The 15,497-nt window shown below is 49.9% G+C and overlaps 1 protein-coding gene across 2 annotated transcripts; it reads right to left on the bottom strand.

The window, feature by feature from the left end:
* Positions 1–4,187: 4,187 nt before the first annotated feature.
* Positions 4,188–15,486, bottom strand: DDA1 (DET1 and DDB1 associated 1). 2 transcript variants are annotated; one of them, XM_053372288.1, is made up of 5 exons: positions 15,403–15,486; positions 12,137–12,217; positions 7,836–7,887; positions 6,589–6,650; positions 4,188–5,155 (listed from the first exon to the last, which is right to left on the bottom strand). In XM_053372288.1, exons 1-5 carry the CDS (start codon positions 15,403–15,405, stop codon positions 5,045–5,047), a joined length of 309 nt encoding a protein of 102 aa, XP_053228263.1. In that variant the 5' UTR covers positions 15,406–15,486; the 3' UTR covers positions 4,188–5,044. The 2 variants fall into 2 exon arrangements, with proteins under 2 accessions (XP_053228263.1, XP_053228262.1); XM_053372287.1 differs by lacking the exon at positions 15,403–15,486 and adding an exon at positions 13,245–13,366.
* Between the last annotated feature and the right edge of the window lie 11 nt (positions 15,487–15,497).

Here is a 15,497-nt window from a genome sequence, read left to right as displayed (position 1 = left end):
GCCGCAAGCCAAGAGACAGAATCTCAGGTCAGATCCCGAGGAAACAGCATCTTTTGTCTTTTTCCCCCCATTCGCCATCTGACTTACGGGGAGGGTCGCTTTGCAGAAAGAAAGAAACGAATAAGGGAAAGAAATCGCCCCACTCTCCAGATCTCTAGCTGTGTTTCCCACGACTTCGCTGGATTTGATGCACCATTGGCCAATAGTGCAATTCTCCCCCCCCCCGCTAAAAAAGCCATTGAAAGCAGCCATGGGCTGCGAGGAACTTAAGGACACGGCGGCCGCTTCTGTCGCCGACCCTTTGGGCTGGCGAGGCAAGGAAGAGCAGTACCCACACGTCTACATCTGCAAGCCGCTCTCTGAAAAACATCAGCCGTGGTGGACGAAAGAATGGACTGCATTTGCTTATATCGTTCTTCCACCGCGGATGTGCTTACGTTATTATTATTTTTTTGCAACGGGCAAGGAGCTTTTTTTCCTTTCTTTTCGGTAACAGCAATAACGCGACGTTAGCAGGTGGGGATGGGTGCCGACAACCCTTACGGATTTCTTGCAGATTGCCGTATTTTTTGCTCCATAAGACTCACTTTTCCCCTCCTAAAAAGTAAGGGGAAATGTGTGCGCGTCTTACAGAGCGAATGCAGGCTGCGCAGCTATCCCAGAAGCCAGAACAGCAAGAGGGATTGCTGCTTTCGCTGCGCAGCAATCCCTCTTGCTGTTCTGGCTTCTGAGATTCAGAATATTTTTTTCCTTGTTTTCCTCCTCCAAAAACTAGGTGCGTCTTATGGTCTGGGGCGTCTTATGGAGCGAAAAATACGGTATGCATTAACGCCAGAAAAGGCTTGCGGGGTTCTTGACACCCACTGCCAAGGCGGTGGGACGAGGGTCCAGCTACAAGTTTGAGGAAGGGTCCATTCGCCAGGTGGACTGCAGGCACCTGAACCCCATCATTGTCCCCCCCGAGAGCAGGCCACAAGTTAGCCAAAGTGGGCGAGCGCTTAACCCACTGTAGAAAAAGCGAGCACTTGCCACAGGTTATAGACGCTGCCTTCGCAATGCCTTTATTGTAGAAGGTGCTTCGACGGTGGCCCAGAAATTCATCGACCTTCATGATGTCAGCCTACCAAATCTTCAAACCCGGCAGGTGGGAATTTGGGGGAGTGCCTCTCGGATGCAAGGGACGCAGGTGGCGCTGTGGGTTAAACCACAGAGCCTAGGACTTGCCGATCAGAAGGTCGTCAGTTCGAATCCCCGTGACGGGGTGAGCTCCCGTTGCTCGGTCCCGGCTCCTGCCAACCTAGCAGTTTGAAAGCACGTCAAAGTGCAAGTAGATAAATAGGTACCGCTCCGGCGGGAAGGTAAACGGCGTTTCCGTGCGCTGCTCTGGTTCGCCAGAAGCGGCTTAGTCCTGCTGGCCACATGACCTGGAAGCTGTATGCCGGCTCCCTCGGCCAATAAAGGGAGATGAGCGCCGCAACCCCAGAGTCGGCCACGACTGGACCTAATGGTCATGGGTCCCTTTACCTTTTTACTCTTGGATGCAACAGAGATCCTTGAAGGTGATAGGGAGGTGAGAATGCAGAGTTCGTAGACCCCCCCCAAAACCCCAGCAGCCGCCCCCACCCATGGCAAAGCCCGAACACAGATCCCTGCGAGCAATTTATACAAGCACCTATGTCAATGTCTTACTCTTCCAAGCAATGAACTGTCCAAAATGGGTGGGGGGGTTGTGGTTGTCGTCGGAGCAGGACAAGAAAAAGGGGAGTAGTACTACTATTATTTATTAACTTGCTGCATTTTAATTTATTTTTGGCGTCTCGGACAAAGGAAGGAAACAAAAGAAAAGAAAAGCGTGTGGGCGGGTTTTCAATTTCTTTTAAGTTATTTTTTTGTCATATTTTTGTAATATCAGCAGAAATGCAATAAAAAAAAAGATATATTTCAACAAGAGGGGAGCGAGGCCCCCGGGAAAGAATTATTACACGCACCTCACAAACGATCCCTTCTCCGTAGGTAGAAGATACACAGGGTCCCTTCTCCCAAACTCTTGGATTTGAAAGAAGTTTTAAGAATCAAATGGGAGTATGCAAAAATCACAATGGTGGGGGAAACCGTGACGCCAGTCAACGCCATGACATAGCTCCATCCTTTTACAGTGGTACCTTGGTTCTGAAACTTAATCCGTTCTGGAAGTCCGTTCCAGAACCAAAGCGTTCCGAAACCAAGGCATGCTTCCCCATAGAAAGTAATGCAAAGTGGATTAAACCGTTCCAGACTCTTACAAACAACTCCTAAAATGGCAATTTAACATGAATTTTACTATCTAAAGAGACCACTGATCCATAAAATGAGAGCAATAATCAATGTACTGTACTATAAAATAAATAAGACAGTGTAGTAGATGGTTAAAAAAATATTCTTACTTGCACTGATGATAGTCATTGTTTAGATGAGGGGCTTTTATCCATTTCCGCAATCGCACAATCAATCAAACTGGGTTCCACACAGTCACAAAAACAAATGAACCGAAAAAGCCTCAAAAACAAAAACGCAAAATAACTAGCAAAAACAAAAGCACCAAACTTAATGCATTCCAGAAGTCCGTTTGATTTAATGTTCAAAAACCAAGGCGCAGCTTCTGATTGGTGCAGGCGCCCCAGAAACAATAGCCAACAGCTGTATTGGACGTCCAGCTTCCGGAAAACGTTCGAAAACCGGAATGCTTACTTCCGGGTTTTCGGCGTTTGGGAAGCAAGGCGTTTTGAGAACCAAGGTACCACTGTACCAGACATTGGGATATATCAGTATATTGCAATGTTTAGCTAGCGATGTATCATGATGTTGAAAACCGGGTATCGCCCAGCCCTACTCCTCAGTCTCCTCTTTCCCGCATGACCTCTAAATCGAGTCCCGGGGGGGGGGGTGTCCCAACCTGGAGCAGATTTATGGGGTGCCTGGGAGGAAATGTCCCATTGTACAGCTAAACGTCTAGCGGAACTGTTGGGTTAGATTCCATGGTGTGGTTCCTGCACTCCAGGTGGGCTGGACTCATAGCTGTCAACGTTTCCCTTTTTTACAGGGAAATTCCCTTATTCCAAATAGGATTCCTTGCAAGAAAAGGGAAATAGTTGACAGCTTTCGTTGGACTAGGGATGCGGGTGGCGCTGTGGTTAAACCACAAAGCCTAGACTTGCTGATCAGAAGGTCGGCGGTTCAAATCCCCGCGACGGGGTTAGCTCCCGTTGCTCGGTCCCTGCTCCTGCCTACCTAGCAGTTCAAAAGCACGTCAAAGTGCAAGTAGATAAATAGGTACCACTCTGGCGGGAAGGTAAACAGCGTTTCCGTGCGCTGTTCTGGTTCACCAGAAGCGGCTTAGTCCTGCTGGCCGCATACCCGGAAGCTGTATGCCGGCTCCCTCGGCCAGTAAAGCGAGATGAGCACCACAACCCCAGAGTCGTCCATGACTGAACCTAATGGTCAGGGGTCCCTTTACCTTTTTATGGTTGGACTGCGAGGCCCTTGGGGGGTCCCTCACAAATCTGTATGATACAGCGCCCGTTGAAAAGCACGGCTTTTACTTAACTCAGGTCTGTTCAGTTCAGAAGAGGAGGAGGAGTTTGGATTTGATATCCCACTTTATCGCTACCCTAAGGAGTCTCAAAGCGGCTAACATTCTCCTTTTCCTTCCTCCCCACCTCTGTGAGGTGAGTGGGGCTGGGAGACTTCAAAGAAGTGTGACTAGCCCAAAGTCACCCAGCAGCTGTGTGTGCAGGAGTGGAGACGTGAACCCGGTTCACCAGATTACGAGTCCACCACTCTTAACCACTACACCACGCTGGCTCTCAACGGGTTTCCTGCTAAATCGGGAGTCAACCCGGCACAGCTCACGGCGCAGAACCCCGTAATAAACCCAGCCAAATTGGTGAGAAAGATCCTTCTTTATTCTACTGCAAAAGTTGCACAAAACTGGTCCATTCATAGAGTGATCTGAGAGAGAGAGAGAGAGAGAGAGAGAGAGAGAGAGAGAGAGAGAGAGATTTGCGGGGGGTGGGTCAGGGGATGGAGGGAGAAAGGGGTCGGTGACAAGCAGAAATGTTTTTCTTTCCTCTTCATAACCTACGGCTGACATGCTAACAAAACTCCCCAGAACAGAAAGCTAAAGATGGGTGGTTTTTTTAAATAATAAAAATAAAAACAATACAGCAGTTATCAGCTAAAGAGGACACGACACGTCTGGTGAAGAGAATCCATCGAAGAAGGACCGTCGACGATATTTTTTTTAATTAAAAAAAAAAATGTTTTCCAGAAAACGAAAACGTCGAAATGAAAGGGGAGAGGGAGGTCAGGATACGGCCTCCTCGCCTCAGATCACACTTAGATTAGGAGGTGCAAAGGAAGAATTTGAAAACCACACCCCCTCTTTTACGCACACCAGTAATTGTACAGATGGAAGGTTTGATTCCACAAAAAAGTCAGGGGGGTGTTTCAGCATGAGTTGGATACAGTTCAGGTTAGTACAAAGATATTTTTCTTTTTTTGTGGGGGGGGAGAGATTAGCCGCAAAAGTGTGTGAGGGTGTGTGTGTCTTTTTTTTTTTGCCTTTTCCCCCAAACAGAAAGGGAATGGATCACAGTTTAAACATCATTTTGTATTCCCGACTTGTTGCAACAGAGCGAGCGAGAGAGCACATAAATAATAATGGAGAGAAAAAATGGAAGAAGAAACCCCCCCCCTCTCTCTCTCTTCTGCCCCACGACACCCCCCTGCCATGCCTCTTTCGCCCCCGCTTTCGCCAACACACACACAAACAAACAGAAATAAATACATTGGCTGCTACAGATCTGAAGTGGCTGCATAGTGAAGGGTGGACCAGGAGAGGAAGAAAGGTAAGTTGATTGTGGAAATGTGTGTGTTGGTGTGCATACATGGTCAACAGACACTCCCCCCCCCACCACAAAAAAAATACCACACAGGAAGCCCCTGTAAATTTTAACACAGAAGACAAGCAAAAAAAAAAAGAAAAGAAAAAACTTTGTTTTAGTTTTTAAGTGTCCTCATTCATATCCTGGCTGTCTGTCCGGGCGATTTTCCGGGGTGGAGCTGAATTTTCGCCTTCTATTTCCACCTGTTCGGGGTCTCTTTTCTTCGCTGCGTTCTGGTGGGAGCAAGCAGAGAAGAGAGAGAGGGAGGGTAGGTTAAGAGAAACCAGGCTGAGATTGATCACTGATCGGGTTCAGAGCAATTCGTACACAGGTTTTCGCCCCCCCGAAGTAAAGGAACGAGGCGGTTCCCCCACAAACAAGAACGGCAAAGAGGCAAGTTAAATTGGCAAAGTACGCCTCCAACATCCTTAGGGGTCGACCCAAAGAAATGAACCGGGAGGGGTCTGTTTGCTTTGACGGGAGGCGAATGTTACACTCCAGGCAGACCCACCAAAATGAATGGACACAAGAGACTCGGGTCTGTTGGTTTCAGTGGGTCTACTTTGGGTGTAACAGGGACGCGGGTGGCGCTGTGGGTTAAACCACAGAGCCTAGGGCTTGCCGATCAGAAGGTCGGCGGTTCGAATCCCCATAACAGGGTGAGCTCCCGTTGCTCGGTCCCTGCTCCTGCCAACCTAGCAGTTCGAAAGCACGTCAGAGTGCAAATAGATAAATAGGTATCACTCCGGCGGAAAGGTAAACGGCGTTTCTGTGCGCTGCTCTGGTTCGCCAGAAGCGGCTCAGTCCTGCTGGCCACATGACCCGGAAGCTGTACGCCGGCTCCCTCGGCCAATAAAGCGAGATGAGCGCCGCAACCCCAGAGTCGGTCACGACTGGACCTAATGGTCAGGGTCCCTTTACTCGGGGTGTAACACAGCTGGATACAATTTCAAAGGGTTGTGTGCATGTTTTGGGGCTTACGTGTATAATTCATTATTATTATTATCATCGATTTTGTTTATGGAGAGCTTCCCAGAGCACTTTGCCACCGTAACAATTCAACTGTTTATATATACAGTCATGCCTTGGATCCCAAACGCCTTGGGAGTCGAACGTTTTGGCTCCCGAATGCCGCAAAGCTGGACGTGAGTGTTCCGGTTTGCGAACCTTCTTTGGAACCCAAACGTCCTGCGCGGCTTCTGATAGGCTGCAGGTGCTTCATGCAGCCAATGGGAAGCTGCGCCTTGGTTTTCGAACGTTTTCGGAAGTCGGACGGCTTTCCGGAACGGATTCCGTTCGACTTCCGAGGTTCCACTGTATATATATAGAATCAATCGCTTTTAAAACAACTGTACGTACAAAAGAATTGTAATATAAAGAGAGCAGAGAAAACGACAGCCCACATACAGAAATCAATTCAGACCCAACAGGGATAAAGTTCTCATAATGTTTATGGAAAGAATGGCAGCTTTAGCAAGAGCCCCAAACAGAACAGATGTAGTCCAGGAGCATAAGGCCAGGGTACGAAAAGAGGCTCTGTAGCCTTTTCCTACCATCCACCTTGCAGGGGACCTAAAAGAAACTTTGAAGGCCTCCTTCCCTCGCCGGGAGATGCTTTTGAAATTAGACAAGATTGCGCAAATTGCTAGCATAGCACGTTCCGTACCTTTTTGTCCCACTGCTGATGTAGGTAACGCAAAAGTATGTTCGTCTTTTCTGTTACTATAACTGTTGGAAGAGAGAACCGGGGAAGGGGGGAGATAAAGGACATTATCACAATAAATTTCTTTGTTTTAAATGGCCGTATAGTTTTACACATCACTTGGGAAGACAGGAGAACTAGGGCCAGCGTGCTGGAAGAAGCAAAGATCACCGGCGTTGAAGCAATGATTCTTCAACATCAACTTCGTTGAACTGGTCATGTTTGTGGATGCCTGATGATCGTCTTCCAAAGCAACTCCTCTATTCCGAACTTGAAAATGGTAAGCGTAATGATGGACGACAAAATAGGCTTAAAGGCCCTATCAAGGCAAATCTTTAAAAATGTGGGATAAACACTGACAACCGGGAATCACTGGACTGCGAGCGCTCCAGTTGGAGAACAGCCTTTGCCAAAGGTGTCATGGGCTTTGAAGACACTCGAACTCAGGACGCAAGGGAGAAACGCGCTAAGAGGAAAGCACACTTGGCAAACCCTCACTGGGATCGACTCCCGCCCGGAAACCTATGTCCCCACTGTGGAAGGATGTGTGGATCCAGAATTGGCCTCCACAATCACTTATGGACTCACTGTTATAAGCATGTTCATGGAAGACAATCTTATTCAGCTACAAGGGATCACCAAAGACGAAGATATGGGGAAGGGTGTGCAGTTTTTAAAATCTATTTATAAAGACATTTATATATGCTGCTCTTATTCACAATTGCCTTGCGACAATAAACCACATAATAAAAGCCGTGCAGAAAGTTAAGATCAGGTAACTATTGCGGAAAGATATACTTTGCTGCCTGCATAAGGCTAACAGAAATGGAAAGTTTACAGCAGGCGCTAGCTGAGAAGCTGCCCGCAGGACCTTGTGGCAGAGAGTTCCATAGGCTCAGTTTATTATAGCCAAATGAACCTCACCGGCTCGGGGAACGACCGGTGGTGTTCCTGCAGGTGATCTCAGGTGATTGAGCGGCGAGGCAAGCGCTCACAGCCTTCTCAAAAATTGCATTGCCCAGTTCTCTTTTACACTGCCTGTGTCCCTGCCGACGTCCCTGCACCCCGTCTCCCAGCAACCACGATGGCCAGCATGACCAATGGTCAAGGGCGACGGTGGAAGGGGATGCCCAGCAAAATCCGGAGGGCCACAGATATTTCCCAAGTGGAAAGCTCAAGAAAAGAGGAGGAGCGAAAAAGCCAGTGCTTACTTTGTTCTGACGGATATTCCCTCGTAGGGAGATATACTGATGGCCTTCTGTTCTGTAAATTGAAAAAGAAGGAGAGAATGAGATTTTTTTGCGTGAGAGAGAGATCTTTGAAGTTCAACCATGATCTTGCTGATTACCCACATTGTCCCGGTAACTTGGTTCTTCTTGAAGATACTTGCCCACAAGGGCAAAAACAAAACTACAAACAAACCTCTGCCTGCAAAGAGCTTACAGGTTAAAAAATAAAAGGTCCCTGTGGTGACTGTGCCCCTGAAGGACCAGGTGCACAGCCTGGGAGTCGTTTTGGACTCACTGCTGTCCATGGAGGCACAGGTCAATTCTGTGTCCAGGACGGCCGTTTATCAACTCCATCTGGTAAGCAGGATGAGACCCTTCCTGCCCGCAGACTGTCTCGCCAGAGTGGTGCATGCTCTGGTTATCTCCCACTTGGACTACTGCCATGAGCTCTGCGTGGGGCTACCTTTGAAGGTGACCCAGAAACGACAATTAATCCAGGATACGGCAGCTAGACTGCGGACTGGGAGTGGCCGCCGAGACCATATAACACCGATCCTGAAAGACCTACATTGGCTCCCAGGACGTTTCTGAGCACAATTCAAAGTATTGGTGCTGACTTTGAAAGCCCTAAACGGCCTCACCTCAGTAGATCTGAAGGAGCATCTCCACCCCCATCGTCCAGCCCCACTGAGGTCCAGCTGCGAGAGCCTTCTGGTGGTTCCCTCCCTGCGAGAAGTGAAGTTACAGGGAACCAGGCAGAGGGCCTTCCCTGTGGAACGGCCTCTCATCAGATGTCAAGGAAATAAACGATCTGACTTTTAGAAGACATCTGAAGGCAGCCCCGTTTAGGGAAGTTTTTAATGTTTGACCTTTTATCGTGTTTTTAATATTCTGTTGGGAGCCACCCAGAGTGGCTGGGGAAACCCAGCCAGATCGGCGGGGTAATACTACTACTACTAATATCATTGCTATTATTCTAAGTCCAAAGATCCCAAAGTCAGGGCTGTAACCAAGCTCTGGTTAGGGAAGACCTGTTGAAATCGACAGGCCCAAGTTAGCCACGCTCCTTAATTACAACAGGTTTACTCCTGAGTATGAGATACGATCCTCACAGTGCTATTATTGCTTTAGTTTGCATTCTCCTTTCTCCAAAGGAGCCTCGCTGCACAACAGCAAAAAGAAAAAAAAAAGGCAGGAAAAGAAAACCATGACAGACTTGTTTCAAAATGTCAGCAATCCAAATGTTAGTTTTTCAATATCACAGGCGTTATACCATTTTGAATTCATCTTAACCTACCAATCGATAAAAGGTAAAGGTAAAGGTACCCCTGCCCATACGGGCCAGTCGTGTCCGACTCTAGGGTTGTGCGCTCATCTCACTCTATAGGCTGTCCTTCCGGGTCACGTGGCCAGCGTGACAAAGCTGCATCTGGCGAGCCAGCGCAGCACACGGAAACGCCGTTTACCTTCCCGCTGGTAAGCGGTCCCTATTTATCTACTTGCACCTGAGGGTGCTTTCGAACTGCTAGGTTGGCAGGCGCTGGGACTGAGCAACGGGAGCGCATCCCGCCGCGGGGATTCGAACCGCCGACCTGACGATCGGCAAGTCCTAGGCTCTGTGGTTTAACCCACAGCACCACTGGTTAAATTTCAGAAATGATAATTAATGGTTTAATGCGGATCGATAAATGGAGTAGTCATCCTCACAATATTGGGAATGTTAACTAAGGAGGAGGAGTTAACAAATGAGATCGCTATGAAATTATAAGCAGCAGTTAGGGGTAATTCTGGACACATCTAAGAAGGGGGCAGGAAGTCAATTTTTTGGAAACAGTTGTATAAAATTTGTTATGGGTTTGTTAAAAATGTGGAAAGTCGCTAAAAATTAACCTGGCGAGAGATAAAAACAGTTGGTGGTCATAATTAAAAAATGGAGTCAGATATGATAATACCCCCAAGGCAACCAGATATTAACAAGAACATAACCAGCGGTACTATCCGAAGTGGTAGAAAAACCGACAAATTACCGTATTTTGCGCTCTATAAGATGCACCAGACCATAAGACGCACCTAGTTTTTGGAGGAGGAAAACAAGAAAAAACATATTCTGAATCTCAGAAGCCAGAACAGCAAGAGGAATCGCTGCGCAGTGAAAGCAGCAATCCCTCTTGCTGTTCTGGCTTCTGGGATAGCTGCGCAGCCTGCATTCGCTCCATAAGACGCACACACATTTCCCCTTACTTTTTAGGAGGGGAAAAAGTGAGTCTTATAGAGCAAAAAATATGGTACTTTGCTAGGATATGTTTCTCCTAGACACCTTCCTGTAGGCGCTCCTTCTAATCCGGCAGGAAAACGCCAGGGTTTTCTGACGGGGAAACACGCCGCTGCTTAGAGGCAAGCGGATCTCAAGAGGCTGTGCGTCTGCGCTCTGGGAGAGAGACGATCTTGCCAAGACTTTAAGATGCTAGCCCTCATGGTTCTGAATGAAGGGCTGATTCCAACAGGAAAATAGAACAGGACCCAAGTTTCTGCATTTTTAAAATATTAAGCCGATGCACACTCAGTTTTTACACACATAAACATGAAGGCACAGATGAACGGTGAAGTCAGACTTTGCCCATAATTTCTGAGAACAGAGCTGTAGATTTGAAAGCCATTTGTGTGTTGCTGCTTTAAAAAAAAAGGCAACCTGCTTATGATATGGATATTCCATTTTTGTTCGTTCCCCTCCGCTGCCCAATTCCTACAGACAGATAGCACAATCCATTAATTTATAATCCATTGTTTTGCCTCTGCCTTCAACAAAAAGGAAAGCAGTGCCTAACCTGATAACAGAATAAATGATGTAAGGAGGGAACTGCAACCCAAAATAGGAAAAGAGGTGATAAGGAAAGACCTAGCGACTTTAAATGATTTCGAGGATCTTGCGGGTGCAATCTCAGAGCCTCTGTCTATAAACTTTGCGAATTCTTGGAGAACAGGGGAGGTTCCTGCAGAGAAATGTTGTCCCTCTTCAAAAACTCAGATAACTACTGACTTGACATTTTATACTGGGAAAGGTATTACTGTAATTCAACAGCCAGTCTGCGAGCGCTTAGAAAAGGATGCTATGATTACTAAGACGTAGCATTGTTGTTTAGTCATTTAGTCGTGTCCGCCTCTTCGTGACCCCCTGGACCAGACCACGCCAGGCACTCCTGTCTTCCACTGCCTCCCACAGTTTGGTCAAACTCATGCTGGTAGCTTCGAGAACACAGTCCCACCATCTCGTCCTCCGTCGTCCCCTTCTCCTTGTGCCCTCCATCTTTCCCAACATCAGGGTCTTTTCCAGGGAGTTTTCTCTTCATATGAAGTGGCCAAAGTCTTGGAGCCTCAGCTTCAGGATCTGCCCTTCCAGTGAGCACTCAGGGCTGATTTCCTTCAGAATGGAGAGGTTTGATCTTCTTGCAGTCCATGGGACTCTCAAGAGTCTCCAAAATATCTAAAGTACTACCACACAAACGACAGAGCAAGATTGTTTTCTGCCGCGCCGGAGGGGAGGACCCAAACCAATAGATTCACGTTGAAAGGAAGGAGATTCCGACTAAACACCAGGAAGAAATTTCTGAGGGTAAGAGCTGTTCACCAGTGGAACTCACTCCCTCAGGAGATGGGGGACTCTATAATTCCTTGTGGGTTTCTAAACAAAGGTTGGATGGTCTCCACCCCTATCGTTCTGCCCGGACACTGAAGTCCAGTGCCGAGGGCCTTCTGGCGGTTCCCTCACTGCGAGAAGCCAAGTTACAGGGAACCAGGCAGAGGGCCTTCTCGGTAGTGGCACCCTCCCTGTGGAATGCCCTCCCACCAGATGTCAAAGAGAACAACAACTACCAGACTTTTAGAAGACATCTGAAGGCAGTCCTGTTTAGGGAAGCTTTTAACGTTTGATGTATTACAGTATTTTCATATTTTTTTGGAAGCCGCCCAGAGTGGCTGGGGAAGCCCAGTCCGATGGGTGGGGTATAAATAATAAATTATTTTTATAAATTGTCATGCATGATTTAGTTGAGATTCCTGCACTGCAAGGGGTTGGACTAGAAGATCCACAGGATCCCTTCCAACTTGACAATACTACGATTCTATGAAATCGTGCACAAATGGAGTGTCTTGGTGGGAGATCAATTCTGGGTTCACCCCCCCAAAAAACCCTGAAATAACCAGGACCCTCAACCCTCGAAAAGACTCTCTGAAAGGACCTCAAGTGCGACTCTTTGTTGGATCTCAAGCCAAGAGTTGGTACTCACCGATGCTTTACATACAGAATCTGCGTGGAAACGGCTGAAATTGCTTTTATTGTAGACAGGCAACCCTTTCAGAAAATCAGCCTGGAATGAAGCAAAACAGAAAGGAAAGTGAAACCACAGACAGGCTTTTAAGCAGCAAGCATCTTTTGGGGCGGACGCTCCCCCTTTGCTTTTCTCTTGCTCTCATCAGCTCCATTCAGCGTGCCACAAATTCAGGAAGCTGCCTGACCCTTCGCAGCCCTTAAGGACTAGAAACTTGATCCCTCCCCTCCTGCAAAAAACCCTTAATTTTAGCAACATATTTTTATTATCATTATATATATAGGTAAAGGTAAAGGGACCCCTGACCATTAGGTCCAGTCGTGGACGACTCTGGGGTTGCAGCGCTCATCTCGCTTTACTGGCCGAGGGAGCCGGCATACAGCTTCCGGGTCATGTGGCCAGCAGGACTAAGCCGCTTCTGGCAAACCAGAGCAGCGCACGGAAACGCCGTTTACCTTCCCGCCGGAGTGGTACCTATTGATCTACTTGCACTTTGACGTGCTTTTGAACTGCTAGGTTGGCAGGAGCAGGGACTGAGCAACGGGAGCTCACCCCGTCGCGGGGATTTGAACCACCGACCTCCTGATCAGCAAGTCCTAGGCTCTGTGGTTTAACTCACAGCGCCACCCGCGTCCCTCTCATTATATATATATGTTGCCCCTAAACAGTAAGTTACTAGTCTTCGTGGTTCTAAATATAGTCAATTCAAAATAGGAAGATGCCGTATGTAAAGCCCTAGACTCAAAGTGCCACATCTGCAATCCACTGGGTAGCTTAATAATAATAATAATAATAATAATAATAATAATAATAATAAATTTTTATTTATACCCCGCCCTCCCCAGCCAAGACTGGGCTCAGGGCGGCTTAGTTGGTTAGAGTGCAGTGCTGATAACGCCATGGTTCGATTCCTGTCAGGGAGAGCTGCAAATTCTTACATTGCAAGGGGGTTGGACTAGATGGTCGCCAGGGTCCCTTCCAACTCTACAATCCTGTGATTTCTTCTATGATTTAGGCAGGCCTCACTATAACCTATAAGCACCCCTGAAACAGGCAGCCGACTCACCCCAACGCAGAATCCGCTAACCTCTCTCAGAGGCATATTCTTGCTGCACAGAAACCATCCGGACCAACAACGAAAAGTGTGGCACAACGGTTGGGGTGCCAGGCTACAGCCTGGCAGAGACCTGGGTTCAAATTTAACACAAAGCTCACTGCGGCGACTTTGCGGCCAGTGGCTGCCTCTCTCAACCTAGCCTACCTTTTAGGGCTGTGCCTGGAACGAACACCCTGACAAAGCTTGCTCCCTGACCAAAGCCAACACTCCCAGCAGGAAACCTACTCAACGGTTGCCCCGAACCCCCCTGTCCCCCCCCCATGCCGACAGCAAACCCCAAACCTTTCTGAGAGCAAATCCTAAAAGCAACATTTTCCAGACACCCCACATGCAGGTCTGGGGTCTTCCCTAGTCATCCCAGCCTCACCGACGGATGCTTTTCCTGTCCCCCAAAATTTGCACTTCCTGCCCTATAAGCTCACTAAGACAGCCCCTAGCCCCCACCTTGGCTTTATTCACACAGCAACCCAACAGGGGTGATTCTCCCCGCCCCATGCCAGAAAGCCCCTCCCGGGTGGAAGGGGAAGGGGACGGGATTGGGGGGGAAGAAGCCCCATAAAGCTCCCAAACAGCTCCCCCCATTCACTGGGGGGGTGTTGGAGGCAGAAACAAGGACCGCACCGATGGCCCCCTCTTTTCCTCATCAGGCTCCCCCCTCCGGCGCAGACCTGAAAGCACCCCCAGATCCCAGTCGGCCTCCCCACCCCATAGATGAGACCCTCCCCCTCGCTTAGCACCACTAGTTCGTAATGCACAGCACCCCAACCCCACTGGACCCCCCCATACTCTGTGCTGCCCCCTAAAAGCACATCCTCCCCCCACAAAAAATAACAGAGACCCAGGCCTCCTCCCCTTGCAAACCTGTGCACAGCCCCCCCCAATAATAATCACCCCCAGGCCCCTTTCCAGAGCCCCCTGCCCCACCTTGGAAGCCTGTACACAGGACCCCCCCCAGCCTCACTGGACACCCCCTAGCCTCAGTGCTGCCCCCTAAAAGCACATCCTCCCCCCCTCCAAAAAAACAGACCCAGGCTTCCCCCCCCTTGCAAGCCTGTGCACAGGACCCCCCCCCAGCCTCACTGGACACCCCCCCAGCCTCAGTGCTGCCCCCTAAAAGCACATCCTCCCCCCTCCCAAAAAACAGACCCAGGCTCCCCCCCCCCTTGCAAGCCTGTGCACAGGACCCCCCCAGCCTCACTGGACACCCCCCCAGCCTCAGTGCTGCCCCCTAAAAGCACATCCTCCCCCCCAAAAAACAGAGACCCAGGCCTCCCCCCCTTGCAAGCCTGTGCACAGGACCCCCCCAGCCTCATTGGACTCCCCCCCCCATCCTCAGCGCTGCCCCCTAAAAGCACATCCTCCCCCCAAAATAAAACAGAGACCCAGGCCTCCCCCCCCTTGCAAGCCTGTGCACAGGACCCCCCCAGCCTCACTGGACACCCCCCAGCCTCAGTGCTGCCCCCTAAAAGCACATCCTCCCCCCAAAATAAAACAGAGACCCAGGCCTCCCCCCCCTTGCAAGCCTGTGCACAGGACCCCCCCAGCCTCACTGGACACCCCCCCCAGCCTCAGTGCTGCCCCCTAAAAGCACATCCTCCCCCCCAAAATAAAACAGAGACCCAGGCCTCCCCCCCTTGCAAGCCTGTGCACAGGACCCCCCCAGCCTCACTGGACACCCCCCCCCAGCCTCAGTGCTGCCCCCTAAAAGCACATCCTCCCCCCCAAAATAAAACAGAGACCCAGGCCTCCCCCCCTTGCAAGCCTGTGCACAGGACCCCCCCAGCCTCACTGGACACCCCCCCCCAGCCTCAGTGCTGCCCCCTAAAAGCACATCCTCCCCCCAAAATAAAACAGAGACCCAGGCCTCCCCCCATTGCAAGCCTATGCACAGGACCCCCCCAATAATGACCCCCACCCCCAGGCCCCTTTCCAGAGCCCCCTGCCCTACCTCCCCCAATGGGACCCCCCCAACCAATTGAGCCTCCCCTCCCCCCTCAATGAGCCCCCCCACCCTCCGCCCCGCCCCCCAAGGAGGCCCCCCACCCGCTGGGGGGGGCTCCTTCCCCCGGGGGAGGGGCCTGCGCGGGGCGGGCGGCCGCCCACCTACCATCTTCCCCCTCCAGGCGCCTCCTCAGCAACTTCTCGCCCCCCCTCCGGCCGCCGCCGCCTCCCCGGCCCCCCTCCCACGGCGAGGCCACGCCC

The sequence above is a fragment of the Podarcis raffonei genome, chromosome 18, assembly GCF_027172205.1.
Source record: "Podarcis raffonei isolate rPodRaf1 chromosome 18, rPodRaf1.pri, whole genome shotgun sequence".
NCBI classification, from domain to species: Eukaryota; Metazoa; Chordata; class Lepidosauria; order Squamata; family Lacertidae; genus Podarcis; species Podarcis raffonei.
Note: the sequence above shows the minus strand (reverse complement) of the source record. Positions and strands in the feature narration are given on the sequence as shown.

Excerpts from the sequence above, each read along its gene's own strand:
- DDA1 (XM_053372287.1), bottom strand. The coding sequence starts at position 13,280 with ATGCCTCTGAGAGAGGTTAGCGGATTCTGCGTTGGG. Across the intron at positions 6,651-7,835 it reads GGAATATCCGTCAGAACAAA|TTATAGTAACAGAAAAGACG; the intron begins GTAAGCACTGGC and ends CTCTTCCAACAG. Across the intron at positions 5,156-6,588 it reads ATCAGCAGTGGGACAAAAAG|AACGCAGCGAAGAAAAGAGA; the intron begins GTACGGAACGTG and ends TGCTCCCACCAG.